Genomic DNA, 10,337 nt, shown 5'->3' with positions numbered 1-10,337 from the left:
ATTGACATAACAAAGCATACCATGACGATTAATTTATATTTTATTGTAAAATAAAAGTGCATACCGCTTATTACATCAAAGGTTTAATCTAGTGAACAACACTAAGACAGTACGCACATTTTTGTGCGTTTCCCCCACTTAGTCTGAACATTGTTAAATAATTCAAATTCACAGTTTAAGAGACGATCCATAACAGCAACGCTACATGTGTTATTTTATGCTGCTTCCAAATATACTGCGCGTTTCGGAAGGCAACAGCCGTAACGGACCGTTATCTTTCTTAAAAAAGTATTATAATTTCTAAGAATTTCTGAAATTAATATGTTAAATTTTAAAGCTCAAATAATTTATAAATAATGCACTCAGTTTTAGTCTTCCTTTGCAAAATATGTCATCAACGTTTAATCGTTCTGGGAATTTTAATTTGCAGCGAATTATCATACACATTAATCCAAATGTAGATTTATTTGGATCCAATATAGATGTAATGGAATGGAAATGGAACGTTTTCACCGCCATGTATATGGTGCAGTTAAAGGTTCACTGTGTTTTATATGTTGGTTATTTCCAGTACAACATATAATATTTCTAAAATTGTTGGTGTCGGAATAGTTTTATTTATATAGCTCATTTCCTTGTGTTGTTCTGTTACATTAAACCCGATGTATTAAATTCAAAATGTTATTTATTAGATATATTATCTTGGTAATTACTTTATGAAGTGCGAAAACAATTAATTTTAATCGACAGTTTACAGTTGTTTTTCAAATGTTAAATATACGTATAAAAGGCACGATGACCAATAAACATTGCATCTCAGGTTATGGACAGAGCAGATCAATTTTAGCAATTTTTATAATTAACCACTAGAAACCTATTTCTGTGAAATTTTTGTTTGCGATCAGTGTATTCTGATGAGACCTTTTAAAAGTTGACAATACACATCAATCACACAACACAAAAGCACAGTTGTTCGAGGGACAACACCATTTGTAAATTTGTACATAAAACATAAAACACTTGCAACTTATAGCTTATGCCTCTACATGTAATCCATAGTTGTTTTATTATGTTTCGAATTGTTTCAATGATACTATATACATTGAGTTTTATGATTATTCATTGTTTTGCGTAGACATTGTTTAGTGTAATTAAATGTCATGTCATTAAGCGACGAAACTATTAAAATGTCACCTCGTGTAGTCTTTGTTTTTGTAATTAGTATATATCTGCTGCTCATGATATGAGATATTTGAATGCTGTCCTTATAAATCCATTAGTAAAATAATGGGGTAATAATGTTCTTTGAAAAACAAAATCACTTTATATCAAAGCTGATGGAATTTTTCTGGTCCGACTATACACGTGTTTCTTATATGGCCTTTATTTAAACGTTAGAAATACGTCGCTGACCCACATATAAAATTTCTAAATCACTAAATGTTTATGTGGTTGACCATTTACTAAATGCCTTCCTTTTGTGTATGGTCGCGTATTAATACAACGCTGACCTTAACAGCTTTTTGATTTCATTATGATAATGATACTTTTTTTTGTACTTTCAAAGGTTACATACAGTCATTCTTTGCATTTGTAATCTATGTGTGAATCGACATTAAGCTGCGTTTTATTCTTGAAACTGCTTTCATTTTATACTTGCAACAGTCAAAACACGTAAACGCTTTTGACATGAAATATTGTTGTATTTCATTATTGGGTGCAACTTAATTTCTGCGTAAAAAAGCAATACCATTTAAGCAAATACAATTACTTTTTAAAATGCTTTATTGAGAGTAATTCAACATATAAAAAAATGTGATCTGTGTCATGGGATAAGCCAAGGTCCTGAAATGTATAAGGACACGTTTGTATTAAAAATACTTTAAATCAAATACATGCCTAAAACGTCATTGCTATTTTCGATCATGCATACTTTGCATCGTAATTATAAAAAACAGTACGTAGTTTATAATGTGAGATAAATATTCACAGTATTATCAGGAACCATTAGTAAATTGACCATTGTACCGTTTTATAGCGTCTACCACTTTCTTCTGCAGCAGAAGACGAGTTTGCATCCCTTCTTGCACCACGGGCATCGACCAACGTACTTCTGGAACTTTCCACATCTCGGTGCGCATTTGCATTGGGCTCGAATACCTATTAAAACACAACTATGAAACTGAGATCTTGATAAAAACCACAGATAATCACAAACAACGTATAAGCTATATGTAAGGTTTTGTTTCTACATTGTTGCGGTACCAATATTTTATATAAGACTAAAAGTAGTAAGCATTTCTTTTATTTTACAAAGAACGTATGTAATTAAAGTCAATATGGCCCACTTACCCCAATTTCCCCATCCAAATCCACCATATCCGCCTCCGTATCCACCATATCCGCCTCCGTATCCTCCACCAAATCCGACACCACTAAAAGATCCACCTCCATATCCATAACCGTCGTCGTAACCGCCGCCATAACCGCCACCGTAACCACCGCCATATCCGCCTCCATACCCGCCTGCAAAGCCTACAGCTCCGTAGCCTCCATCGTCACCATAACCTCCTCCGTAACCAGCACCGTAACCATAACCCCCTCCGTGGCCGCCTCCCCACCAAAAGCCCTTTTTGCGCACGGCAAAGGCTGAGTAACATAACGCAGAAATATATACCCTAAGACATTATAAGTGAGTTGTATACAATCACGCACCAAAAACCGTTTCAATTGTATTTGTCTATTTGTCTTCACTTATCGGGTAATATATTCAGTTTGTATAGTTAAAAATCATATATCGCAATATATATATTAAATTATCGTATAAAACGTATACGAACACTGCAGTAATATTGTACTTTTGTAAAATCTATGTTATTTTTCTGAACAGTTTATATTTACATAATTTTCTCGCAAGATATACTACTTTTTCATGTACAGCATAATTTTGCATAGTGTTTCGATGGTTAAAGTCGACATAAAAGTGTGTGCATAAATGTATATATTCGTGGTATTTTGTAATTTCGCATACACGTATCCATAATTCGCCATAATTACCTTTCTCATGTTATGCATGCTTGGGCATATGTCGACACGTTTTATGTTGAACTGTGTTGACTAATTTAACATCTTATCATTTGTTGATTATCTGTTTGCAAATGTCCAAACGGCGATGTAAGTCCATGAATAAAATCGAAAACAAACTTGGTATGTACACATACAAACATTGTATTATACATATTCAGTAGCGTTTATATTAAACGTAACAGTTGTTTATGAAATAGATAATCCTTTTACAAATAAGATATCACTTACCGGTGCTGAGCAGGACACAGGAAAGAGCTAGCGCTACAAAGGTGTTCATGTCGCAGATGGATCTTGAAGACTGACAATCAGTGATAGTGCGCCCGCTTATATAGGCTAGGTTGCCCTATCCTGCTAATAATTTTTTTGAATTGCATCGGTAATAAAATTGCATAATCATAAAAGTTTTGATACTCAATCTTAATTGCCCTGCACCTCGTGGTACCACAATAATAAATTACGCTCGGAAGAATTATTTCGTAAACAATCTGAATTGTATTGCACCTCCAGGTACCAAAATGATCAATAACGATCGGAAGACTGATGATACTTTACGGCTATAATCATTTTTTTTTCTTTCAAAAGAAAAGAAATGATAATACGTCATATTATAGTTGCGACCACGACTCGCATTTTTAGCCATGTTTGCGGTCACACACAATATGCAATTTGCACGATCACAGTGTGAGGTTTTGTTTTTCACAATGCTCAAGGGGGGTGTTTTTCTGTTGTTAAGAATGGAAGTATATGTCAATTACTTGATTTCATATATATATACGTAAATTTACGAATTTTAAAGAAAAGCTACTAAATTAACGTTTTGAACTAACGTTTGATTTATGAAAGTATGTATTTCTAACAATCGGTACCCAGAAACGTTAAGTTTGAGGCACGACGAGAGAAAATCACAATGAGTAACAACTTCATATCGCCTTTATTGGAAAGCTAGATACAAAAAGCATTATATCATATTTACATTAAGATCAGTTTCGTGAAACGAGGGAAGAAGCTGCAATAAGGTTATAAAAGGCCAAATATTATTTTTGTATGTTCATCGTGGAGCACACATAATAGAAAAGTTCAATAGTTTCAGTTAAGTTAAATTGTTTCGAATACAAAACCTTACTATAGTAAGTTGCAGTTACAGTCAGTTAAAATAAAACTATTATGAGATAAGAATAGATATATAAACTTAAAAGTAGGTAAACAGTCATACACTTAACAATTGTATTGTTCAGGTGTGCTGATCGACAAATCGAGAATTCGACATGACGCGGCAAACATTTAAAAGACGCAATTAAGGCAGACATCAATTAATCTTACCATGAAATGCAAATTTGGGAATCATCAATAGATTTAACTGACAAAGAAACATAAATCTCGGCGAGACTTAAAAACGTTTTGAAACGTGTTTACAAAACAATTGAATCATTGCATTATGAATTCAGAGCAATCTCGCAACATCATAATGTATCTTAATCAGATCCTTAAATAAATAATAATCATTTTCTCAACCTTGACAGGCGGTTCTGCATATATCAACATAGCTTTCAAACCTATAGTAATGGAACGATGGCATTGTGGTTTTCTCATCTTTTTATATTTTTATACTAAAAGATATAAACATTGCTTTTTATATATTCTATTATCAACAAGGACGCCTGTACCTCTCCATGTTTGTCCTGTTTTCCTTCAAAAGAAAATTAGAGACTCAGAGTACTATAATGATTGAAAGTATTTTAATAACACAAAAACCTCAAAAACAGATGATTGCCATTCCCATCTTCAACAGTTCAAACGTCTAGGCATATAATCTTCCTGCTCGCCACGAACAGCTCAACTTTTCAGACAGGTACAATACTTTGTCAACACGGACAGCGCATATCGCCGATGAAAGTAATTATATTTCTATTTACGGAAGCCGAAATCTGCGAGGCAAACCATGCCCATTTTTGTCAATGACGGCCAAACAATTCGAGAGCAGATGATTCACCTATTCATCACAAGTGACTCAAAAGTCAATGGAAGGTAATATACCTATCCAGCATTGAAGGCGCAATCCTCCGAGGCAGGCTATGCCCCTTCTCACCTAAGACATTGCGAAACTCCAAGGCATTAATTCTCCGAACAATATTTCTTATATTACTTAATTCAGATGCAAAATATTACTTCACCCAAGGCAACTGTTAATCATTTATTGGGTTGTACCGCATGAACATTGTCCCGCAAAGCTATAATCGGTAATAGTTATACATATTTGTACTTACATTATATGTGTGTTCTTCATATGCTTCGATATATCAGTCGATATGACCATATGTGTTTTAGTCCAATCACACTGCTATCCATTCAGTATACTATCAATTACTAATTATTTGTAAATTCAAAATAACATGGTTAATGTTTAAAATGTATCGATACCAAACTCATACTTTTCCATATCTTACCAAAACTCCGAATATATATATATATATATATATATATATATATATATATATATATATATATATATATATATATATATATACTCAACTCTGTTGACCTGTTAATTCTTTTCAGCTCAATTCAGCAGTGAAAAATGCAATTATACTGAAATGTGTGCATACTGCATACATATTATTACTGCAAATATATTTGTAAAGAATTTAATTAAAGTTTAAAAACTAATTATTCTATGTCTTTAAATATAATATATCACCACAATAAGTTTATTTTGAGATCAAATAAATAAAATATATTTTTTACCCCACATATATATTATGAATATATTCAGAATTCAGAAACAGTTTAAGACTAATCATTATATTTACTTTCTCAGGTTTAAGGTATTAGGTATTGTGTGATTTGTTTTTTTCTAATCGCAATACTTAAACGATAATTATGGCATAAGAAAGTTTAAAATTACCAAATTTTATTACGTTGGTAACAGGCGGGGATCGCATTTAACAAAATAATGAATAAGTATGATTGATAATTGATTACAGTTTTAAAATGCAGTTTTTCTATCACATACTATCAAATTAATGTCTAATCATTCCATGTAGTAAGATGTTAAAGCCTATATAAGCTTGCGCATCATAAATGAATGTCATTCCTGCACCATGAACGCCTGTGTAGCGCTCGCTGTGTCCTGCGTCCTGCTTTGCACGGGTAAGTAATTAGCTTATTTGTTAAATAATTGCTTATTTAGTATAGAACTGACTTTAACTCTTCATTAATATGCTACGGAAGGCTTTAAAGTAAATATTAACAAGTGTTTGTGTGTGTGATTTTTGTTTTGTGTCAATTTGAATTGTATAGTATATTCTTTAAGGTATGGTATTTCCTTTTTCAATATGTTCAATCATTTATAGTATAACAATGTTCAGACTACAAACGTAAACAATACATACAACTTTGTCAAACAATGTATTATCATATAAAACTATGTATATCCATATACTACAATGAATATGCGTATAAAGCTATGAAAACACAATCCCAATGAAAGGAAAGGGATTTAATTATTTATGTTTCCAAAAGATAAACATAATACCGTTCATGCATATTGTATGCGTTTTGTGAAGCCATACAAATTTAGTGTTATTAACTTCATTACCAGCACAACTGGTAAATGAATTATTTTCTCGGAGAAAAAAAGCGTTTTACTCCGACGTTATTTCATATTATACTTCATGTAAACTAAAAAATTAACCACATAACTTGAGAATGTGCAATACATGTATGTTTTAAACTCCGCTATTTAAATAGTTGTACATCTACATACTTGCAAAGTACATAGTATATATAGTACTCACAGTTGTAAAACATTGCAACTGACATAACGTAGTTGACAATTATACTAGTCATTTTATGTCACATGCATCGTAGAAACCAAGAGTTCCTGGAAATTTTTGAAAACTTAATTGTTTGATTATTACTCCGTATGTCATAGCATATTTTCATTGCGGAATTCAGTATTTGCCGTGCCAAAGAAAGGCCATGGTTACGGAGGAGGTTACGGCGGTGGTTATGGCGGTTACGGTGGTTATGGCGGTAGCTACGGGGGCGGCGATGGTTACGTAGGCGGTTACGGCGGTGGATACGGAGGCGGTGGATACGGAGGCGGTGGATACGGAGGCGGTGGATACGGAGGTGGTGGATACGGAGGCGGTGGATACGGAGGCGGTGGTTATGGCGTTGGGTATGGATATGGCGGTGGCTTCGATGGTGGCGTCGGATTTGGCGGTGGAGGATTCGGAGGCGGATACGGTGGATATGGATGGGGTGGCAAAAAACCTAGTAAGTTTGACACGTAAACCACAACAGTATACGTTGTCTAATGTATCGCAACAACGCTGATTTTAGAAATGAAACACTGATGACTAAAAAAGCTAGTGTTATTTCATTCATACAACTGTTTGTCTGTTGTGTGCGAATCGTTGATGTATTCATGGAAATATCAAGTTATAGGTTTGCAAGTTTTGTTTCTATAGCTATGCGAGCGCAATGCAAGTGTGTGAAAAAATGTGGAAAGTTCCAGAAGTATGTTGGTCGATGCCCGTGGTGCAAGAAGGGATGCAAACTCGTCTTCTGCTGCAGAAGAAAGTGGCCGTAGACGCAAAACAACGGTATGATCCCTTGATCTGTCATATCCTTTTAAAAGTAAGCATATCGAGAACAATTTAGTGAAATAAAATGTTATTCGATTCATTTGTTTAATAAGTGTAAACCTGTTCACTTACTATTACTTATAGTGTGTTATGTACCTATCAAGAAACAACACACATAAACATTCGCAAAACAACACCACAACACTCACACCAACCTTAACAATACTATTGTGTTATTTTTGACAAGTGTTGCCTTATACATTTCAGGAGACAGACGGATTCCTACAAAACACATCATGCTCAATTAATGTGTGACAATGTAAATAAAGCATTTAAACAATATATGTTGTAGTTGTTAAACTGGTTAAATAGATTTTCAAATGCAACAATGAAGCCGTAACGTACACAGTAGATTCGTTGAACTACTTGACGGTTTCGTACAAAGGGCGTTTACTTGTTTTGTTCCATAGTATTAATAGAGCAGTATTTGACTATAATACATTGCCGATGCATACTGAAGCACGTGTCAACAAATACATTAGTTAGGAGAGGCAAGAAGTGTCTCTCACACGCAACTTACTACACAAAATGGGGGACCAGATCAAAATCGACCATTTTGAGCATACAACACGCAGCGATAATGTTAAAATATTCAAAACATTTTTGATGACATATAATACAGGCTCACCAAGATGCCAATTCATTGAATTCGTTTATAAATTAATCACATGGTTTGTGAGACGTTTTGGAGACTTAAGAACAGCCTCAAGCTTCCTTTTAACGTACACACTACTACTACTACTACTACTACAATTCCTGCTACAACGTACACCATTACTTCTATGTACTACTGCTTCCACCACTACTATTAAAAATGCAACCAATTCCACTAGTATTGCTTCTTTAAGTACAACAGTGCAACCGCTACCAGAACTACTACTACGCTGCTGTTGCTGCTGCTGCTGCTGCAACGACTACACTTCGGGAATATGTATTTTGCGAAAAACTGTTTCACAAATTAATGTAAATTAAATGTTACATTGACATTTAGTGTTCCGAATAGATAGGGTATACACATGAATTATTGCTAAGCAACAGATAATTAATAAGTTTTACAAATAATTGTTAATTGAATGTTTAAAAGTAATTGCCTCACTTTAATAGATGGGCAATGTGTTCATGTAGGCTAAACAATGTTTCCACCTAATGTGCATGTGTTTTTTCACCCTCGCACATTACAAAAATCATAGGCCTAACCAATTGAATTGTAAGTAAAATATGCACGTAGGTACATTAATAAAGGATAACAGTCTCAAATGTATTAAATGTCACCACGACACTTAATTCTCAAAATAAGTCATGTTCATAAAATTATCGACAACTTACTAGATGAATCATCTGTATATGTATCCCGATAATTGTCTGATACAAATGTGCTTGATTTATTTTTATATATAATGTCAACAGGGTTTCTGTTTAAGTGAAGGTATATATATATAATTCTCAATAATAAAGACATTCGATTTGTATTTCATGAGCTACATGTACGTGTGTTTGAAAAAATAAGACTTGGAAAATATAAAGGGACAAGAATTTGTAAAGTTCGAGCGGCTCGAGCTAAGCTATCAGTTATGCGAAATATAAATGACTGATACAAAGTTTGAAAAAAGACTTACGTAGTATTCCTTTTTTTATTTATCACAAAGCAATTAAATGGACATTTATGAACTTTGACTTTAAACAATTTACAATAACGACTGTTTGTCGTTTTTCGAGTGACTCGTGCGCATTTATGACGTGATCATGCAATTCCTGCAATTGCATACACAATCACGGAACGATGTGAAAGCAAAACATACGAATTGTATAGATGGTAATTTCGTAAATAGATTAAGATAATTAATCCTGCGAAACGCATGCCTGAGGGCAATGGACCATAACATTTGCGTAATTGGGTAAATAACCATGTATAACGGTAGAAAACAATCGCTTTAACCAAGAGCATTTAAAATGATATCTTCCTATTAAGGAAGCAGTTAATGTTTCATTTTTAACTTTTTCGTTCTGTGTCATTTCAGGTAAAAGTACGCAAAGGTGTGAAGTTGCTTTTATTTTAAAGTAGAACCACTATTGTTCATTGATTTATTGCTTTTATTTCAATAAAGTTATAATTTAATTTTCGGACATTATTTTGTCTCTGAATTTTCGAACACCTTAATTTTTTGAAAAATTTCCGTATCTAAATTTTCGGACATGTATATATAACATTAACACATGAACACATTACAAGTACAATATCTTCTTGTTACTAGTAAAACATCAACACGTAAAAGAAGGCAAATTGTCAACATGATCTTCTCTAAAAAAAAGAAGGAACTTGTAAGAAATGTTGTGGTTAATCACAAGACAAAGTATACCGTCTTGACTAAGTCCTTATTATTTATTTAATTACATTCATGTTGGCTGAAAAAAGTACTATCATCGATGTATATTAAACCGTTAATAACATTCGTTGCGATCTCACAATATACATCTATAATTAAAAAAGATTTGTTCAAGTCAGTAATGTAACTTCACGGTAACAGTGCAAAAACAGTATATTAAAGTTAAAATGATAATGTTATATGTGTCAAACGTTGGCTTGAATGGATACAGCTGTGA

At 33.3% G+C, this 10,337-nt stretch overlaps 2 protein-coding genes across 2 annotated transcripts; one reads left to right on the top strand and one right to left on the bottom strand.

Annotated features, from left to right (window-relative positions):
* Positions 1-1,767: 1,767 nt before the first annotated feature.
* LOC127866905 (keratin-associated protein 21-1-like) lies at positions 1,768-3,382 on the bottom strand. The gene is made up of 4 exons (XM_052407760.1): positions 3,316-3,382; positions 2,353-2,649; positions 2,029-2,160; positions 1,768-1,845 (listed from the first exon to the last, which is right to left on the bottom strand). The coding sequence occupies exons 1-3, from the start codon at positions 3,362-3,364 to the stop codon at positions 2,042-2,044; spliced, it is 465 nt and encodes a 154-aa protein (XP_052263720.1). The 5' UTR covers positions 3,365-3,382; the 3' UTR covers positions 1,768-1,845; positions 2,029-2,041.
* Positions 3,383-6,155: 2,773 nt separating this feature from the next.
* On the top strand, positions 6,156-8,018 carry LOC127866895 (acanthoscurrin-2-like). The gene is made up of 4 exons (XM_052407750.1): positions 6,156-6,234; positions 7,042-7,365; positions 7,560-7,694; positions 7,944-8,018. The coding sequence occupies exons 1-3, from the start codon at positions 6,186-6,188 to the stop codon at positions 7,679-7,681; spliced, it is 495 nt and encodes a 164-aa protein (XP_052263710.1). The 5' UTR covers positions 6,156-6,185; the 3' UTR covers positions 7,682-7,694; positions 7,944-8,018.
* Positions 8,019-10,337: the final 2,319 nt, after the last annotated feature.

The sequence above is a fragment of the Dreissena polymorpha genome, chromosome 1 (assembly GCF_020536995.1).
Source record: "Dreissena polymorpha isolate Duluth1 chromosome 1, UMN_Dpol_1.0, whole genome shotgun sequence".
Taxonomy (NCBI): domain Eukaryota; kingdom Metazoa; phylum Mollusca; class Bivalvia; order Myida; family Dreissenidae; genus Dreissena; species Dreissena polymorpha.
The sequence above is the reverse complement of the archived record's forward strand: the minus strand, read 5'-3'. Positions and strand labels throughout refer to the sequence as shown.

Coding starts and splice junctions, on each gene's coding strand:
- LOC127866905 (XM_052407760.1), bottom strand. CDS start 3,364: ATGAACACCTTTGTAGCGCTAGCTCTTTCCTGTGTCCTGCTCAGCACC. Junction 2,650..3,315: donor CTGTGTCCTGCTCAGCACCG/GTAAGTGATATC, acceptor TATGTTACTCAG/CCTTTGCCGTGCGCAAAAAG. Junction 2,161..2,352: donor ATTTGGATGGGGAAATTGGG/GTAAGTGGGCCA, acceptor GTGTTTTAATAG/GTATTCGAGCCCAATGCAAA.
- LOC127866895 (XM_052407750.1), top strand. CDS start 6,186: ATGAACGCCTGTGTAGCGCTCGCTGTGTCCTGCGTCCTGCTTTGCACG. Junction 6,235..7,041: donor CTGCGTCCTGCTTTGCACGG/GTAAGTAATTAG, acceptor TGCGGAATTCAG/TATTTGCCGTGCCAAAGAAA. Junction 7,366..7,559: donor ATGGGGTGGCAAAAAACCTA/GTAAGTTTGACA, acceptor TTGTTTCTATAG/CTATGCGAGCGCAATGCAAG.